Source organism: Acipenser ruthenus, chromosome 3, assembly GCF_902713425.1.
Source record: "Acipenser ruthenus chromosome 3, fAciRut3.2 maternal haplotype, whole genome shotgun sequence".
Taxonomy (NCBI): Eukaryota; Metazoa; Chordata; class Actinopteri; order Acipenseriformes; family Acipenseridae; genus Acipenser; species Acipenser ruthenus.
In genome coordinates, this window is record NC_081191.1 from 68016515 (window position 1) to 68037639 (window position 21125).

Genomic DNA, 21125 nt, shown 5'->3' on the forward strand with positions numbered 1-21125 from the left:
CAAGACCTCCCTTTCATGCTGAACTTGCCCCAAGATACCACCGATTCGAAGGGCAGCCTTTGCATCTTCCACAGCTTTCTTTGCTGCCCACTTTCTTCCAGTTTTCAACACAGGTCCTGCCTCCCTTACGCATTTGTCGCATGACTCCACTAATGTCATTTCCAGTCTGACCTTGGCGCACTTAAACTCCTTGGTTAGAGCGGAGACTGGTAGCTGCAGTATTCCTTTACCATAAAGTCCCACTCTGCTGAGGCAGCGTGGAACTCCCAACCATTTCCTGACTCATGAACTGATTAAATCTTCCAGCTTCTCTACTGTTGTCAAAGAAACCTCATACACAGTCAGTGGCGACAGCAGCTTCGGCAGTAAATCAAACTGACAGCACCAGAGTTTTAGTAAAGCGCCCGGTAAAGCGCTGCTGTCTATGCTCTTCAACCCTTCCACTGCTTGTTGTCTAACTTCTCCCACACGATCTATGTCCTTTAGATACCAGTCGTACCATCTCCCAAGACTCTTCACTGGCTTCTCAGACACTGTTGGCACTGCCTCACCATTAATATAGAACCTTTTATTTACTACTTTACCTTTAATTATATAGATGCTCCTTGATTTAGTGGTTAATTTGCCCAATAACCGATTAGTGCAGGCTACTGTAGTCCTGGTTGTCATGTCACCCATGTATGCTCGAATTGGTGGTAGTCGCATTCCAGAAGCCAAGCGCTCTCCTCCCACTACCCATTTTGATACCCTAATAATTACTTTCATTGCCATTGTAAAAGCCAGTGGAGAAATGGTGCATCCTGCCATTATTCCAACTTCTAGACATTGCCATGTAGTGCTGAATTCTGAAGTTGAAAAACTAAATTGCAAATCTCCAAAATAGGCTTTCACTAAATTTGTTATTGTTATCGGTACACTGAAAAAATCAAATGCTGCCCAAAGAAGTTCATGTGGCAGTGAACCATATGCATTAGCCAAATCCACTCCTTTTTAGTTGATTGAATTCGTTGCCAGATCACACTGGTGTGTTCTAAGCATCCTGGGAAACCTGGAATGCTTGCTTTTTGTACTGAAGTGTCAATGAAGCAGTTCTTTAATAGGTAAGCTGACAATTTCTGAGCAATAATGTTGAAGAAAATCTTGCCTTCTACATTTAATAAGGAAATAGGGCGAAACTGACTGATGCTTGTAGAATCTTTTTCTTTTGGTATAAAAACATCTGCTTGGCGCCATGCTCTTGGTACAACCTGTTTTTCCCATGACACTTTTATTAATTTCCACATGATTCGTAGAACTCCTGAAGCACTCTTGTACACTCTCTATGGAATTCCATTAGGCCCTGGAGATGATGATGCCCTTGCTTTTTTCACAACTCGCTTTACTTCTTTCCATTTAGGTGCACAGTCCCCCATTTGGTATTCTGGTGCATTGATAGGTGGGATGTCTGAAGGAATTGACATAGGCTCCTGCCTTTTTGAATCTGTATGTGTTTCCTCCAAATATCTCTCCAGCTGTTTTTAGTGTGCCATTTTTCTCACTGGTAAATAAATTCTTTACAAATTTGAATGGGTCTTTATAAAAGTTAGTTCTCGCACGCTCCTTCTTTTTGTAGCGTTTCCATAGGCGCTCATCTCTGCACAATTTTGCAATCTTATCTTTTATGACCCTTTGTAACAGATTGAGTCCCTCCTTCTGACTTTGTTCTGCTCTACTCCATTGCTGCTCAGCTGCCTCCATTCTCTAACTAAGCATTCAATCTCCTGCTACCGTCTAGACTTTCCAGGAATAGTTTGTACTTTTTCCTTCCTTTTTTCAACTCCAAACCTGTCACTTCCATATGCGTGATGATGTCCCCAAATTTATCCAGCTGCTTTTCAACTGTTGCACTTAACCTTTACAACGCAAAACAGAGATCCGTGTTTACTGTGTCCCACGCAGTTTTCTCACAAGCTCTTGGCCATTTGACTCCAGGCTTGTGCCTGTTGAGGTTTTTTTCTCTCTTGTTGCCAGCTGCACTATTCTCAGCAGTCACTGGACATATCCAGATCTTCATGATTTCCATTACATGAGCGTAGATGTTAAAACTTCTTGCTGATTTGAACTGCATACAGATTTTGAATTCCTAGCTTTTCATTTGTGTATGAAGTAGTTGTAAGTGCTAATAAAAAGATAAATAATTACAGAATGAAACCACTTTGATCAGTTCAATCACGGAAAGCTCAATTCTAGAAAAAGAATAATAAAGAATGCAACAGCAGTGAGAAGAAATCCTTTTTTTAATTTGTTAAAGGTATACTTTGTTCTTTCCCAAGCACAATACCTAAGGAGTTTGTTATATTCTTATCTACAGTGGGAAGATTGCAGCCTTGAATCAGGGAGCAAAGGTCTGAGATGATTAACAATTATTTTTTCTTTGATAATATACACATCAGCTTTATAAAACAAATTAACATTTCGTAATGCAAAACGTTATGATTTTGTATACGATCACAGCATATTGGTTAGTGGTCAGTATCATTAAAATGTGGTATCTTAGATATGAACTACGGCCAACTAAGCTAATTAATAATAATACAAAACATAATTAAATGAATTTTAATTATTCTTGTTGAAACATTTGTCTTACAGGTCAGTGTTTTTACCACAGACTATCAGGGGAGATGAAGGCCACCATACAGCCAAGGTGTAATGCTTGCCTTCTGTTCGGAACCTCCCATCCCTGTATTGCTTTGGAGAGAGATGTGAATTCTCTTTCTCCTTCCTGTTCTAACATGAAACAAATAAAAAAATAAAAAAACGAGGGCTTGAGGCCAAGACTACTGCAACTCTCATTTGTGACATCAGCTAGGGTGGATGATTACACCATCTGTAAGGCAATTGTTTGTCTTCACCATGGTTACGCTGCCCATAGAGATGATACAGTACTAGGGCATGGGTCACTGATAAGATCACATCTGATTGCTTTAATAGTTGTGGCATCTGCTGTGGTTGCTGAATCACTTATTTTTTAATAAAATGTGCTGGCGTCTATCTACGCCCTGCTGGGGCTTAGTAGAATTCATCGAAGTCTAGTGTGAATAGCCTTTCGCAAAGTTGGAAACTGGAAGACCTACTAACTATACACAACAACAACTGTACACACAAGGTTAATTAGATTGTGATGAACATAAACACAGGAAAGATACAGTCGAGACAGAATCTGAAATGATATAGTAGCGTTGTGTTGAAATGAGTGAGGCTCACACAGGATTTGCAGGTTCTCAAACTCACGGTTTATTAAGCCAGGACTCTACACTGGACAGGTAAACGTGCTGCTTTACCAGCCAGTAGTACAAATACAGCTGAGCAGTGTAGTGCTACAGCTACTAAGTGCAGTGTCTGGTCCTTAAGTCCCGCTTTGCTTTTTCCTGTGGTTTCTTCTGTCTCTTTCTGTCACTCTCCAGCTTGTGTCTCTCCCTTATTCTCCAGCTTAGCTCTCTCTCATTCTCCAGCTTCTCTCTCTCGTTCTCCAGCAGTCTGTTTCAGCAGCACTCTGTCACAGCAGCACTCTCTGCCTCAGCAGCACTCTGTCTCAACACCAGCCTGTGCGTCTCCCTATTCTCCGTAGCAGCACAGCAGCTTGGGGCAGTGGCCCTGCTTCCGTTGGGGGCCGTACTCCCAGACCAGCTCTCCAGCTGAAGTGCCTCCCACGTGCCCTGGTATCGTAGTTCCTCTTATGCCGGCAGCCCACAGCTTGTAACTGGTTCTTGGTGAAACAGTGGGCCAACTCCAGACAGTCCTGCAGCAGCCTGGCATACTCCAGTCCGGGTGGTTCAACGATGGGGTCTGGCTGCCGGCCGAACATCAAGAGTGCGGGAGAGCAGGAGGTGGAGTCCTGTACGGTGGAGTGGCAGGCCAGGAGGACGAGGGGCAGTTGGGCATCCCAATCACATTGGTGAGTGGTGGTGGTGATGGCCAGCTGGACCGCGAGTGTACAGCCTGTTCCTTCTGAGCTGGTGGTGAAGCTGTCACAGTACTCCAGAAGCAGCTCCCGCAGCTGGGCCTGCTGCTCCGGACTTAGCCCTTACAGCTGAGGTACAAGACGGCGATCACTGCGGCTAGAGTAGGGTGGCGGCGGCTGGGCTGAGGTGGCTGGTCGGAGTCTACTCGGCCTGTGCTGGGCTGTCGAAACCCTTGTGGGTGTGTTGGTTCCACAAGCCAGTCCCCTGCAGGAGCTGGGCTCGGTTGCAGTCGCCGGGCAAGGGGGCCCCGGCCACCGTCAGGCTGCCTTGGGGGGGGGGGGGTGGCTGGTTTCCCCATATTACAATGTCGAGGCAAGTGTCTCGCTAAATTCACACTCGAATTTTATTATTTATTTGTAAAGTATATATAAACGATTTTAAATGTATTTTTAAACAAGAATATTACTAGTTGATAATATTAACTAGTTGATAATATTTGACATTGATTTATTATTCTGTTGTGCATTTTAACATTTGTGCTTCGTTGTTCTCTGTAGTATACAGTAATATAATAATAACAACGAACATGATAAAATGACATGTCTTTACACAAATTGTGGTGTTTATTTTTTATTAGGAGCGTATTATTCTGTCAGTTTCCTACAAACCGGCATGTCTTGCCATTTAGGGACCAGCAATACATAAAACTGACTAACGAAACTGCAGTTTTCTCTTTCTCAGAACGTTTCTGAATGGTGGCTGCAGTCTGCAGCACAACACTAGACCATGCTGTTTACTCTTTTTTGATTTATATTAAAAATGACCTCTTACAATTTAATTTACAGAGGTTTTAAAACGCACTAATGCCTTTTGCCATTGACTCACCTGCTTGTTTAGAACCACCTAGCAGCGGATGTGACGTCACACTAAAGAAGCGCATTACAGTCAGCACTCACGTATCTGACCCTATAAAATGTTGACTTCAGTGACGGTTAAACGAGTGTGACACATATCTGATTATTTCTTTTGATTTGACGTGCATGTAGGTGAGCACGTGGTAACCGGCCCCCTAACACCCAAACAACCCCATGCCCTGCACGCACACACACATATTCCGTTCATACGGAAAGAAAAAAATGACTTGGTTTTGAGAAACTGTACAAGGAGACGTATATTGTAGCGCATATTTTTCTTTTCTTTGGCACTGTTGCCGTTTTATTTCTTTCATTGATTCTTTCATTGAAATTTGTTGGCGCACGAGTTGGGGAAATAACAGCAGTAAAAGACAAACACTTAGATACAATGTCAGAAAATACATAGCTGAAAGGACTATGTTATAAGTAGGCTTCCATTTAGATGTACTGTAGTTGGTTTTGTTGGTACAGTACTATATTTTCAACAGAAGTTGTACCTTAATTCAGAACGATATGATTCTGAAAATATCACTTGCCCAACGCTACATGGACTGTAGGACAGCACATACTTTTAAATGCAGTACTTATTGTACCGGCATTATGTAAAATATCCCATTAATGACCCAACAGAAAAATGAAATCAAAATGTTACCCATGCACTGAACTGCATAAAACGTAGAACTCAATGCAATTTACCAAAAGATTAAAAACACCAGTTTCCAGAATTAAAACAGTATCCAAACTTAATATTCAAAATATAGTGCTCGGTAAGGCCCTAATGTCACCTTTCACTTGCAAATGAAAATGTACAAACACAACTAAAAATCACAGATTAATAATAATAATAATAATAATAATAATAATAATAATAATAATAATAATGTATCTAAAAGTGTTTAATGATTAACTTTTACATCACCGTGCCTTGTCTCGTTCTCTTTGTTTTTGGAGGAAGCGCTGTGTAACTGCACAATAATAAAGACTGATTTGCCATGGCAGAAAAACTGTGAAGGTTAAACAAGTACATTGTAACACTGAAGAGACGGGCTTTGTATCAGAAACCTGGTGACGGAGTCGGAAATCGTGTGTGACTGTGTAAGAGCATTAATTTGTTACATATAGGAATTGATTTTATTCTTAATACAAGGGAGCTAAAACGCGACTGACGTGTATCTGGGTAACGGATATCCGAGTGCTGACTTTCTATTTCGTTACAAGATCGAAATCTTTTTTTGTTTGTTTGTTTTTTTGTTTTAACAAACCCAATGTCTTAATTACTATTGGTTTTTTTTTTTTATTTACTTTTTTTGAACTTTAGGAAATAATGTACAGAAATGTATTTATGCAAGGCTGAATCGCATGAGAATATTTTAAACCAAATTCACATGTATAATTAAATTTTCCTAAACACCACATAAAAATAACAAAGCTGCCTTAGAGGATAAACAGAACTTAAATTAGTCCTCATTATTCAATTCACACACAAAACAAATGCATTTGTTTATAGCAATGGTTCTCAACCCTGGTCCTGCTTTTTTGTGTTCCAACTGAGCTCTCAATTACTTAATTAAACCCCTAATTGAACTAATAATTAGCTTAATTTGACTTTAAAATGTGTAGCTTATAAAATGTTGGAGAATTCAAGTTCTTTATACAATTATAGTTCACTTGAAATCTCCAACTGTTTAAAATAATGAAAAAGCTCTGATTAGGCAAATGATTAGTTCAATCAGGGGTACAATTAAGTAATTGAGAGCTCAGCTGGAGCAAAGAACAGCAGGGCAGGGGCTCCAGGACCAGGGTTGAGAACCACTGGGACCAAAGGTGTATTGTAGACTGTGTAAATCGAATCAGAAATGCTAATTACATATTTCACGTATAGCCTATAGAAGCTTAATTTCTCAGTACATCCATACGAAGGCAATCAGGCCAGTAGTCGTGTGCAAAATTATACAATGGAGCAAAAACCTTATTTTATAGTGTATAAAATATTTTATTGAAACTGTGGAGGATGGCCGAAAGATTCCACAGCAGCAATAATTGCGCGGAATAATACACTTGTAAGCAGATTTAATGCTGCCTTCCCTTTTGGAAGAGGCTGAAAGTGTAATTATTTATTATGTTTTTTTTAAAAAAAAATATTAAATAGTCCTACGTTAAGTTGAATAAGTTAAATAAGGATGAAACTGGTGTTTTGACACTTATTTTTAAATGTCTTTTCCCCACAATAATTAAATTAATTAAATGTAATTTTTGGTTATGAAAAGTTCAGTTTCATAAACGTTGTTAATACATTTTGGGATTTTTCATATTTGTTCCAGTTAGTACGATACCACACGTCTTTAGTCTACGGAAATTGCTGGACTATCTTATAGTATTGTGTTTCAGAGTCTAGAGGGGTTCGTTGCAATTCTGACCAATTTTAAAACACAGCTATCTTGAGCTACTTGGTTCGTTGCAATTAGTAACTTGCGTACTAGTACCGTCCATCTTAGTAACAATGGGATCATCCCAGTACGCTCCTTTCAGTTCGTTGCAATTGAACCATGGCTATCCATTAAAAGTCTGTTTATTTATTTTGCTTGCGTGGAGATCAATGCTATCCACTTCCTGCATTTTTCATGCGGACTCCGCAGTGTTCTTATTTTCCTTGGTCGGGTCATCGCCGGGTATCAATTTACATCACTACAGTAGTAAACTATGCGAACCAAGGAAGTCAGGCGTGACTGTTACACATTTTTGAGCAAAAGTGGTTTTAAAAATGAAAGCATCGATTTTTAAAGAGACGTCACTAAACCTCACTGAATTGAATACTGAAACGCCTCTGGTGCCCAAGAAACACATACAGGATTACCAATGGTGTTCTGTTTGTGGGAGGTTTTTATATATGCTATACAGACTCCTGATAGGCTATTCAGTTGCTCTATCTGGCTCCCCGTGGTTTGTGTTGCCACTGAAGAGTGAGAGGCTGGCTCACAAAGAAAGCGAAAGGCTATGCCCTTTTTTGTGTTGCGGGAGCTCCACATTGCATGTCAGTAATGTGACTGAAAGAAAGTCCCTTGTCCACTTTTGTCAGTAGGGAACAGAGAGGCAATGTGATGTGCCTATAATGGAGATTAAGGACTCGGGCAGGGTAATTCTGACAGCTTACCATTCTTACACGCCCTCAAGGATACCGATGGAGCAAAGCTTTGTACCACAGCTTTCTCCGACTCCGGGACATTCTCCTCTCAACAGGTAACATTTACCGCTTGCATGCGCTCATAATAAATACTACTTTGGAAAATTCTGTTCTGCAAATTTAATACCACATTGCCTTTGGCTACAAACTACTGTTCTCTATTGTTGAATAAATAAAACGTTTTTTTGTTGTTGATTCAAAGTATAGATTACTAGTGGCTACAGGTCACAGTAGGTCCCCATAATAAAGGAGCTACACATTACAATACGCAACTGTTTTGCCTGCCGTTGTCGTTATCGAGTGCTTTTAAAATGTATGCTGGGTTTAAAAAAAAAAAAAAAACCTTTAAAGTTTTCCAGTTTTAATGTTGGCTTGCAAAGTTGTATGTTTTGTTAGTTTGGGCTTTAAGGTTTATTTTGTGATATTCATTTTTTTTTCTTAATTGTACAGAACAAAAGTACTTTTGCTTTTTAGGTTTGTTACCAATTGATTTTGCTCAGAATTAATGTTATGTTGTTAACATTTACTTAGTGGAAACGTTCGTGCAGTGCATGAAATATTGTGTTGACATCTCAAAGTTTTTAATTATATCACAGATACATGCATGAGATACATGCAAGCAGTTTAAATTGCTTTAAAGGTGGATGTGCATTACACATTCTTGAGTTACTTTCATGGATGACTTGCACTATTGACACACTTTACTAATACTGATAAACACATACACAATCATAACCAGGTATTTACACAACAATAGTAAGGAACAAACACTACTTGAACAGCTGCCTCCTTAAACTCCAGTTTCAAGTCTAGCATGGATAGTATGTTTTATGTGTATTGACTCTGCAGCAGGGGTTGCTGGTAATAAAGTTGGAAATGTTTTCCATACTGGTCAAAATCGAATGTTATGGCTTGAGGGATGCATAGTTTAAGCCTTATCATTTTACTGGAAAATGTGAAATGTCTGACCTTACTTATTCCCTCCCACCTCTCAGACAGTTGGTATTTGATGGTGGCTGCTGTAGGATTCTGCCATGTGGTCTCTGGTTGTGACTTTTTTACACAGGTCTCTTAAGGGTACAGTAACATGCTGGAAAACATAAAGGCCATATATATGTTACCATGTAAAATGGTATTGTGAATAATATATTGTATATTTTATTTGAATTGGCTAGAACAACAGTGTGGACAGAATGACAGTACTTGTACACTTAAGAGCTTTTAAACAACCCAACTGAATTTGCATAGAGTTGTAAGTTGTTTGTATGTGCATTTTCTCTTTTAATGCCCTCCATGAAGGAATGTACCGTTTCTTCAAACACACATTTCAAATTCTTTCTTAAATCATAAGTGATACATCGTAAATAGACATTCTAGTTTTCGATATTAATTGGTAAACCTCGTTAAACATCAAATTCCTCAAAAATGAGTTCAACTGAAATACATATATATAGGGTAAATGTCAGTAAAAACACTTGCTATATTTTTTATTTTCTTGCCAAAAATAGTCATTTAGAAATCATCTCTAGTTTGTGTAGTTTTTATACTTACTGCCTGTCCTGTCTCTATTCCGCTCTGAATGGCTAGGGGTCACTGTCAGTCATCTCAGTGGTCTGTTAGTACTGTAGTGCCACTGTCACTTTCACCCTGTTCTGACATCACTGACTGAAGCGGCCCTAGAATGCTCGCATTCGCTTAAATGACTGTCAATCATCAAGACCTGCACCGACTGTGCATTTTCATTTGCCAGCTACAGCACCTGTCACTTTGAAATTAGCGGGTTAAGGTGTAGGTAATCTTTTGCTATAGGTATACGGTGACAGTTACTAGTTTTGATTTGAAAATGGTGCGGAAGAGGAAAACTCTTAATGAATATTGTGCACAATACCCTGACTGACAGCTGAAGTCTCCGCGGCAGGACGAAGCGGGCCCGTCTGCCTTGCCTTCCAGTGACTCTGACTCTGAATAATAAGTGCAAGTTATTATTCGTTCAACTATCTAATGTTTTGTTCTGTGCATGTTTTTACTTGTAAATTTATGCTATAAAAGTCTGTGCTGCGTTTTCTATGGTTTATTTGAGAACATTTATTTTTAATTTGTGTAGGATCTTTCTCTATACAATGTACAACCGCTGTAACCAAATGTTATTTCAATTAGAATGTTGGAAACCATGGTTTTGTTGCATGTTGAATATGATAAAGGGGCTTCGCTAAATGAGACATTTCTCAATGGCATAAAATGTCTGTTTTTTTTAAAGCATAAAGATTGATTTCACCCATTCTCTGCTTGAATTGAAAAATAAAGATCGCAAAAAAATGTTAAATTCCTTCTAAAATAAATATTAATCGTCGATTTGGCAAAAAAATAAAAATGGAATAGTAGCAAGCCTAATGATAAAAAGTTTAATTCAAATATATTTTGTGCAATGCCTGAAACATTTTTATGTTATAAGCTTTGAAGAAGGCATACTTTTTTAGTGTTTTGATGAGCTGGTGCTACTCATAGCAATTCAAATACAACCTTTAAGTCTTATCACTGAGTTGTACCTTCTGAACTTATCAGGTTTGGACAAGGAAGCTGTGCCTGTAGATTGTAAGGGAAACTATCATCACACACCAGTTCTCCCACAAACATTGCTTCACAATATAATCCACAGCTGAACCCAGTGTAAACATTAGTTTATTTTATTTTTACCACATTTTTACTTCATGATGAAGGTCTGACATTGCATTGTGAGTTGTAAATTACTGAGTGCCCATGCTGAGTCCCCTGGTATTGCTACTTGCGTTGCAGATTGAAAACATCTGGCGCCAAGCCCTTTTGATCTTTTTTTTTTTTTGCCTGGATGTTTGGCCAGTTGCCCTGTCCATCACCAGTCATTCATCACAAGTCGGAGTTGCTTGCAAAAATGTCAGGGTCAGACAGAGTGAGGGGTGGGAGCTGCGAAGTGTCTGAAGGCAAGGTGTCTGAGTCATGCTGGGATGCAGTAAATTGATGACTTTTGGAAATATTTAGATTTTGTAGGAGACTAGTTAGGCTATTGGCATTTTAATGAAAAGTATAGTCATTCTACATTTTAGTTCTCTGATTAAAGAAATAAAATGGAAGACTATTTTGAATTAGTCAGAATAGTGCTTACATATACACTGTAGTTGATTGCATTGAAGGAGTCATTTAGGTTTCCAGTGAAACATGAAACCGTGTACATCCCATAAGGAAGGACTGGCTGTTGATAGCAACCAGTCTGAATAATAATCCAACACAATCTTAACTCGAAACAGGGGTCTGCTTTTAATATAACCTCTCTATGAATCCCTTCCCTTTTATTCCATGTCGGATCACCTGTATGAAGACCATATGTCTATGTGTACTTTTAAATGGTCCCTTCATAAGATTTCACTTAATCAACTCGAGGGAAAATAAGGGTCATGCAGTACACGGAAGTCACGTAAGAGGCCTCTCCATTGAAAGTACTGTATTTGTTTACAGGTTAATAACAAGCTATTAGGACTGTCTCTGAGGGCTATTATCATTAAGAGCTGTAATTACAGGCTGATTAGTCAATTGTTAAAAACTGGCAATTTGATGGATATAATTGAGATAGTAACTTTTCTAAAGGTCCGTTTTTAAAATCCTTCACAAAATAATTACACAAAACTTAAACCAAAACTTGATGTACAGCATAAGTGATATTAAACAGACTTTTTGAATAAACAGAAATCATACAATTGGTGCATTCAATTATGTAAAAAGAAACATGGTATGTTTGCTAGATTTAAAAGTTACATTTAATAGGACCGGTTCAAATAATAAAAACAGTTACTGAGCGATTCATAAATTAAACTTGCGCTAATTAACTACTGTCATATGACCGATAAATAACTTCTATGAAATCCACCACATATTTGCCGCTACGCGTCTTTTTTCGAGTGTCAATTTGTTTCATGAAAGGGATGGTACATCGCGGCTATCATGACACGGCCAGTGAAGAAAATGACTCTTCAGAGACAGAACGTATTATATGACACTTGCAGATGAAGAAATAAAAAAGAGGTTACGCTTGAGCTGTGGAAAAATATTGGAATTATACAGGGATCTTGAGCCAGATATTCACTGTAAAACAAGGAGTCGTCAATTCATTGCTCCGATGAATAGATTGTTAGCTGCATTAATGTCTTATAGTTCAGGATCATTCCAAAGAAACAAACAGTGATGCATTTGGATTCAGTCAGTCCACAGTGAGTAGGATTGTAAAACAAGTTACCAATGCATTAGTATCTAGCATATCTACTTATATATCCTTCCCACTTAATGCACGGGAACACAATTCTATAAAACAGGGATTCTACGATATTGCAGGCATGCCTAATGTTTTAGGAGCAATCGATTGCTTGCATATCGCCATAACGGCACCTTCTAATAATGGTAACATGTTCATTAATAGAAAGGGTTGGCATTCTATTAACACGCAGATAGTGTGTCGACACGACTATATAATTACTAACGTGTTCGCCAACTTTCCGGGATCTACACATGATGTCTGTGTTTGGGATCGAAGTGCATTGTGTGCCTATTTTGAAGGTGATAATTGTCCTGATGGCTTCTTACTGGGTAATTGTAATGTATTATTATTTATTGTCTAATTCTGTACATTGTAATGTTCACTGTTGTGTGGGACTGGCATTGCTATCGTCTGCTAAATGGAAGTAATAATAATAACAAACAGGAATTTAAATATGAATGTAATTATTTTATAGGAGACAGTGGTTATCCCTTGAGATTCTATTTGATCACTCCAGTGAGCCGTCCAAATGGAGCAGCAGAGGAGAGATTTAATGCAGCACATTCAACATCAAGAACAGTCATTGAGCAAATGATTGGATTACTGAAGGTGCGCTTTTGCTGTCTCTTCAGTGTGATCCACAAATGTGCTGCACAAGCAGCCTGTTGCATTTTACATAACATCGCACCGAAAGAATCTGTTGACTCAGATAGTGACTGGCCACAGAAAACGTCATCTACAGTAACGACTGAAATAGAAGGGGAACCATCTTCTGGGACATTAACACTTCTCTACATGATAGGACTCTGACGTATACAAATATGGGTAATATTGGTATCCATATTCTAAAATAAGTGTGTTTGAGGGATTGAATATGAGGCTATATTATTGTATGATTATGTATAGGCTACATTATGTTTGAATATGGAGGATAAACATATGGACAATAAAGTGGACAGCAATGGATAGGCCTACAGTTTTGATTAAGTGAAAAAGTGGAAACCACTCAGTTGTATTAATTAATTATTTATATTTTAATTAATTGCATGCTGATTATACAGACAAATACAAAAAGATGAACAAATGTCATAACACTGATTCAACTCTTTGTACATTCTTTTTTTTCTTTTAAATAAAGGCCTATCAAAAGGATTCTTCCTATCCTATTTCGGGAGACATTACTGTAACATTTGTCTTTTGGAATGTATTTGCCCTCTGTGTTCTCCGTTTTAATTTAATATTTTTTTTTGATTAGCCACTGATTTAGCGGATATTAAGGATACTTCCCACTCGGTTTGTGTTCCCTGTGAAGTTGTATACACAGAGTCGTTGGATATGCATTGGTCTTCACTGCTAGCTGAGGAACTACGCTTGACAACAGAATTTAGGGAAGCAGACATTAATGTTAGTTTGTTGACCATATCCCCAAACAGATTACCGTGCGTAGCCATGTGCCACTCAATTTTAGAAAGCAAGACATTTCTGATTCTGCATTCGGATTTCTTTCCTTAGAATGCACATGTCACCACTATCACTATTTAAATTGGTAGGATCAGCAACATCCTGATTACTGAGGAAGATGACAGTTGTGTTCAACGCTTCTTCTTCAGATGTGGAGTGGATTTCTCATGGTTTCCTGAAGCAAAATCAATTCATACATTTAGCTGTTGACTACATCTGCAATATGCTACTGTTCGCCTAGATCACTTATTAATATGCATTACCTTTGCGTGTAAGGTCAGGTCTTGTATTGACATTGCTGGTGACACAGTCACGGAGGTCTGAAATAAAAAAAATGACATTTATCTACTAATGATAATATTAGCCCACTACTAATAACATGATAATAATAATACCTAGTTATATATAAACCTTGTTATTATTAAAAAAAAAAAAAAAACTATAATGAATAAATTGTACTTACCAGAACATGCCATTACAGGTGATTCTACTCCGGAGATACCGTCAATACTCTGAGGGTCCAGGGTATTAACGGTTTTTTCCTCCATTGGGTTTAAAAGCGATCTAGGAGGTTTCCCTCCTCCAGTTGAGGAAGCTGCTTTTTTCAGTTGCACAGCTTTTTTTTTTTACGGTGCCTCTCAAGTCTTGCCAGCACTTTTGTACATCGGCGACACTGTGATGGTACACAGCAAGGGCGCATATTTAGTTTGTCATGGAATTCCAGATTGTTTTTCTTCCTACAGGCGGTAGAGATTTTGGTCCAAATAAAACTGAACGGTGTTTCACTACCTCCTCTATCAAAACATAATTTTCATTTGACCTGAATTTCAGTTTTCTAGATATAGTTTTAGTCACAAACAGGTTATTTTAAGAGTATGCTTCAGTTAATTAAGGCGTGTGGGCTCTTTAAATAGATCTGCTGCCATGTTAATTCACCATGGATTGGGCGTTCCCACGTGGTGAAAGATGATTCACGAAACACCGTTCGCATAGCCGTTAATTTACTATTTCAATTAATGAATCGTGAGTAAAGAGAATTGTGAAGTAAAGGCTGGCAATTGCAGGCCCTGGGCCACATTGAAACGGTGGCCTAAATAGACTGGCCCTGGGCTGCCTTTTCTTTTTTTTTGGAGCGTTCACATATGAGAAAAGGTGTCCCTGAGGCAGCCCTGGGCTGCCTTAAATCGCAAATGTGAATGGGGTCTGTGTTCCCTCATTATTTTGTGTTAAGGTGATGGGAAGATAGTAGAAAGAAAAACATATTCCAGGTAGATATTTTGAATTGAAGACATGTTATGAGTAACACAGCGATTAAAACATGAGAGGTAAACCCATATGTGGCAATATGTGAAAATAGGGGCATTCAGACCAGGGAATAGGAGGCACTTTTTTACACAGAGAATTGTGGGAGTCTGGAACCAACTCCCTAGTAATTTTGAAGCTGACAACCTGGGATCCCTCAAGAAGCTGCTTGATGAGATTCTGGCATCAATAAGCTACTAACAACCAAACGAGCAAGATGGGCCGAATGGCCTCCTCTCGTTTGTAAACTTTCTTATGTTGTGTTTTTTTGTTTTGTTTTTAAATAGAGAAACAAGTACATTGGAGTATCGTATGTGACAGTGAAGGATATTCTATCTCCATTGAGAGCCATGCAATTTGCAAGGCTAATGGGGTTCCTAATTATAATAAGGTTAATTGGAAACATGTTTAAAAGAGGTGAGGTGAAATGACACCTCTACAGCACAGGTAGTGTGAATGGCTGTCTGTAAAGGTATAACATGTGTTAACAGAAGCCTATTCTGCAATTGGACATGGTACTGTAGCATCTCAACAGCCAACTGAACTGTCAAATAACAAGCACTATAGTTGTGAAATGGGCATAAAGTCTCAATTGTTTCCTAAATGAAAGAAAACCATTTTACTGTGACAAAACTCCCTTGAAAAACCAAGCAAAACTAAAAGCAATAGTTTAACTGCCACAGATATGTTGCATCTCTCTAGTTTCTGTTTAAGTTAAAAGGGGCTTTTTTGTTGTGGACAGACAGTATATCAAAATGACAGAGGATTATTCCTGGCTGTATAGAAGTGAACAAACAAAAAACAAGTTAACAATTACAGAAACTGTGTGATCTGGAGGAGTCGTATTGGTATAACGTGGATTTTAAAAAGTTACTTCTTGCAATACAGTAATAAGGCTGGAACTTTGTGGAAGCTGCAGCTGTGCCATTTCTCAGTCAGCCCTTCAGCAGGAACGTATAGCACTGGAGTTATGCACAGGTAACCAGAATAAGCTGTTCTATAGTATTTCTGGTGCAGACACAATACGTAGGCAGTATATCTAAAGCGAGTTATATTTACATGGGTTGATTGTACAATGCAATTTGTACTTCTCTAAGTAAAAAATACATGTCATTATTTTTAATTAGAGCAATTCAAACATGTTTTGTAATTAAAGGAGCATTGTTTACATACATTCTGAACCGTTTTAAATGCTGACGTTAGCTGTTGTGTCAAGGCTTGTTGCTCTTCTTGTAGATTATTGTTTAATGTGGACTGTATGTGTTGAGTTTTGGCCCTACAGTGAAATAGTTTTTGCTGAGTCTGGTTAAAGCTTACCTTTTGGAACTGCTAGTGACACCCTGGTTATATGAATAAACAAATGAATAACATGTATTAGTAAATGTTGGCTTTATTTAGTTAACTCTTGTATACATTACAACACGCATTGTCCCTGTACTTGTTGGTAGACCGTGTATATGGTTAAAGTGTATGTGGTATAGTTGCTAGGCATTTAAAATCCATTGCTGCCCTTGATGATCCATATCTAGAATGGTATACCTGCAGCAACATCCTCCTGTGTATATTTAGCTCACTTACCAAACGTGGGACCATCTCCAGATCGTCCTTGGTCTACAGCTTATCTTATCTTCTGATGCTGACAAGCTCTTTCTTTGCACTGGCCTTGCTTTGTTCTGTGTTCTGGTGTGGCGCTTTTTATTTTTCCTCACAAATGGCTTGCTGCCCTAACACTATTTATTAGTACTATGAATATTGTATAATCCCCCGGACAATGCTAACAAATTCCTTTGCAACTAGATACAAATCATGGGATTGAATGGAACACAGCTGCTGAAGTGTCATCAGGATCTCCTAGTTAATTCATTTGGTGTTACAAGCTGGCCAAGAGATGGAAACGTACTTTTGTACTTTACTTACCGTTAGTTTGCTTATATATTATAATAATATGCTCTGTGTTTTGCGAGTGAAAAAAAGAACACAATGCACAACAGATCATGAGTCTTACATCTCCTTCCAGGAGGTTGCTTTGCAAGAGAAATTGCAGAAATGAAAGCTTAGGTTAACTCCTGAATTTGAATGGGAAATTAGGACATCCGTCCCAAGAGAAAGTCAAACAAACAGGGCATCATACCGCTTGAACAGTTACAGCACAGTGGATCATGTTAGGAAATGTCATTAGGATTTATTTACATCCCTTCATGAAACAGACTAAATTTGAGCTACATAAGCACTACATAATCACCATCTTCATTATTATTATTATTATTATTATTATTATTATTATTATTATTATTATTATTATTATTATTATTATTATTATTATTAAAATCTGTGTTATTATGCACAGGTCACCACTTACCTTGTATTATTATTTAGTTTTATTTAGTTTTTTCTTTTAAAACAGTCTGGTGAACTTGACAGAAAATGCTTTATAAATATGGCTCCTAATCGTCAGAACTATGTATGAGCTTGGTCATGTTGGGATGCGTCACATAGAATATAAACGTATTGCTGGCTTTGTTTTACAACGTATAGAATAATAGGATTTGGTGAATCTCCATAAAACTTCGCTTTATGGGTATGTAAAGACCTTCTTCTTGTCACAGATTTGTGGCACAGAACAATTTAGTGAACAAAACGTTATTTATCATAAAAACAAACAAAACAAAAAAACCCCCCAAAAAACCCCATAGCTTAAATTTAGGTCACATGTTCAAGTTGTGTGAATGCGGGACCTTTTTTGTGTCATTTTTAAAAGCCAGCAAAAGTGCACATTTTTCATTTAAATGCTGGATATGTAGACTGCATGTATTGTCTGGTTTATTTTTGCTTATTAATAAACCTATTTTTATACAACTAGCATAATCGGAAAGAAAATGTCTCTGTGCTGCTAAATGCACCACCCGCAAGCCACCCAGGCATTGACTTTCTTCTGGATGTCTTTGTAGTCTTTCAATTTGCAATCACATAATAATGGATACTACTGCACCTCATAAATTAACATTTTCGTCGTCCATGATTAACTTGTTTTGATGCTTGTGTTTGACATGTGTCAATGCTGTTGACCTTGCTTCTTATTGGTCAGTTTCATTCTAGGCGAGCGATGAAAAAAAAAATAGAAACAGGTTCTATTTTAGCGACGCACAATTTTCTCAAAGCATCGTCACTCGCTGCTAGTGTGGATACTCCTATTTGACTGCAGTGACTTCGGAATTATTCGCTCGTGTCCAGTGTGGATGCAGTTTAGGAGGGGCAAAATCTGTGAACATGAAAGAGACGATATAATATGTAACCTCCCACAAATACAAGTACAGTGACATAGTGACACACAAGTGTTAAGGTGTACAAGGTTCCATTGTGGGACAGTTCAGCTTTCTCCTGGAATGCCCAGTTTGAACACCGCAGATGCAACCCAGTTACCGATTTAAGAGGGCTATATGTCAACTGGCGACCTCTGTTTCTGCTCTCAATACAATTGGCTATTTTCACCTGTTCACCAGGAGGAGAGGTGGAGCCTAGTTATTTTCTCCTGGAAAGATGGGGTGCCTGACAGATAGGGTTTGATATGCCACAGTCAGAGTTGGGGAGTAACACTTTGCATGTATTGGCTCCTTTCTCAGAAACTACAGCTAACACTTAACAAGGAAATCAGAAAGAGCTTTAACAGTGCAAGTCAAACATTACATGTTACATGAACCTGCTTTTTATATCATCGTGCTAGAAAATGGCATCAGAGGAGGGAACGAGTGGATTCGATAGCTAGATCTTTTAAGCATATTTCCAGCTGCAGCCTGACCAAAATTTTTTAAAGTAATTTCCACAAATGTTCCCACGATAACCTAATGTTTGGCAGTGCAAATTTCCCAGACTTGGTAAGGTATATTGTTGTTGTTTGTTATTATTAATTTAATTATTTAGCAGACACTTTTATCCAAAGCGAAATACATAAATTAAACAAAATATAACAATATATAAATTGGTCTTAAATTGAAAAATAGAAAAAGAAAAAGAAAGAAATGGAAAGACATAGCAGACATATAACACAAAATGATAAATATTTAAAATACACAACTAACTAACTAATAAAATAACATAACACAAAAACAGCCAGTGTCCTTTCCCAATGTTCTTACATGATTGCCACACACACTGTCGCTCACACCAGCAGAGAAGAGGAATCCATAGCAGTCCTTAACTGGAGGCAGTAGAAACAGGTGTGTGATGGATGCAGGTGAAAACAAGAAATTCAAATAATAGACAGGTATTTAAATGACACATTTAAGGGTACTGGTCAAATTTGGATCCCTGTTCTGTGTGTGCCGGCTTCCGTTGGATCATGTTTTTGATTGGTCATTTAACAAGGGGGGGGGGGGGTGAATGTATTTGCAAATGCTGACATGTATTTGCAAATGCTGACACAGAGAATTGTGAGGGTCTGGAACCAACTCCCCTGTAATGTTGTTGAAGCTGACACCCTGGGATCCTTCAAGAAGCTGCTTGATGAGATTCTGGGATCAATAAGCTACTAACAACCAAACGAGCAAGATGGGCCGAATGGCCTCCTCTCGTTTGTAAACTTTCTTATGTTCTTATGTTCTTATTAAACTGGAAACACAAGTTGCACTAACCAAGTCAGCATTTTACTCACAAAGACAGAAACCTGCTTTCTTCCGCTAGTTCTTCAAAAAAAAGGAACCTAGTTATAAATCATTTATTTTGGTATATGACAAAATTGCAAAAAAGTCCCTTTCTGATTTAAAATGGTGGTGTCTTCTTTGCCATGAGACATGTTGGATTTAACTCTTGTGCAAGCGACATAAACTTTGCTGATTTTAATATTCTAATCTTCTGATGCTTTTCTGGGATGAGACTGCATTAAAACAATGCTGTAAGTAACAGTATAGATTGTAAATACTCTGCATATGTATTATTAACACCTAAAGACATTTTAATGTGTCCTGGAGTTTGTTTTTAATTGTGAATATAAACCAAAATAATAGTAGTTATGTTTATTATGTAGAAGACTCCCTAAAAAATAGACCAAAAATACTCCGTAATTAAGTTGTGCCACTCTTGGTGCCCCCTGTGGGGGCATCACTGGTTGGTTGTTTGCATGGGGTGCAGATTTGATTATCAGAATTTATTGTGTTAAACTTTTGTGTAAATTTAAGTGGCACATTTCTGGCTACTTTTGGGATGTTTTTTAATCAGCTTTTTGGCTATGTTGGGCTGTTTTTGATTGAGCTTTTGGCTACAGACGTCATACAGATCTGGCAACCCTGCAGGTGTTATTTATAGGTCTGTGATTAATTGAATGGGGTTTTGTCCTGTCATCTGCCGCCTTCTGCTTTCATAAAACTATAATCTATAAACACAGCTAAAACTAAAGCCTGTCAATAATGACAAACACTGTACTGCAATCCTTTAAAATGAGACGTTGAAACGTGTGTTAAAACTGAAAAAATACTATCATGTCATTGCTGATTTATAAGTAAAAGAAAATAAAAAAAAGAACTACTGTGAATTATCAACATCCCTGTCTGATTCATATACTGTGTGCTAATGTGTTGTTTATGTAGGTTAACGTAGACTGTATTCCATACATCATAGTGTTCTGTTCACTTGACTTTTTTTTTACATAAATAATATATAAATAATATATAAATACATCCTGGTTCAAATGAATTCTGATGTTAAACCAATTTTGATGTTAAACCAACTTTCCATTTCTGGCACAGAGAGGATCATATACCTGTACAATCATATACCTGAGTCAGTAACCGTACAGCAGAGTTATGAAATTGTGTTTAAAAAAAATAAAAACCTACGTTTTCTATGTAAGATCGTCTTTTTCACTGTGTACGAAAATACAGTGAGTGTATAGCATTGTAAAATAGCATATACAATTGATTCAGGAAACAATATTCACATTGCACAATTAATTAATGACTTGATTATTTTATTTGTATATGCTTTGTTTTGCTGATTCAATATTTATTAAACAAAAAATATCACTGTATGAGCTACCTTATGTAGTAGTCAGA

General features: G+C 37.8%; 1 protein-coding gene across 4 annotated transcripts in view; it reads left to right on the forward strand.

Moving 5' to 3' along the window:
- Window positions 1-7765: 7765 nt before the first annotated feature.
- The window catches only part of LOC117435534 (rho GTPase-activating protein 28-like), a 68751-nt gene continuing 55391 nt past the window's right edge, over window positions 7766-21125 (forward strand). For 2 of the 4 annotated variants that reach the window (XM_059015533.1, XM_059015526.1), the window contains exon 1: window positions 7766-8092. In XM_059015533.1, the coding sequence (XP_058871516.1) occupies window positions 7965-8092 (128 nt within the window). In that variant the 5' untranslated portion in view covers window positions 7766-7964. The remainder of the gene's footprint in view (window positions 8093-21125) is intronic. The other 2 variants (XM_059015519.1, XM_034920832.2) reach the window with 2 other exon arrangements.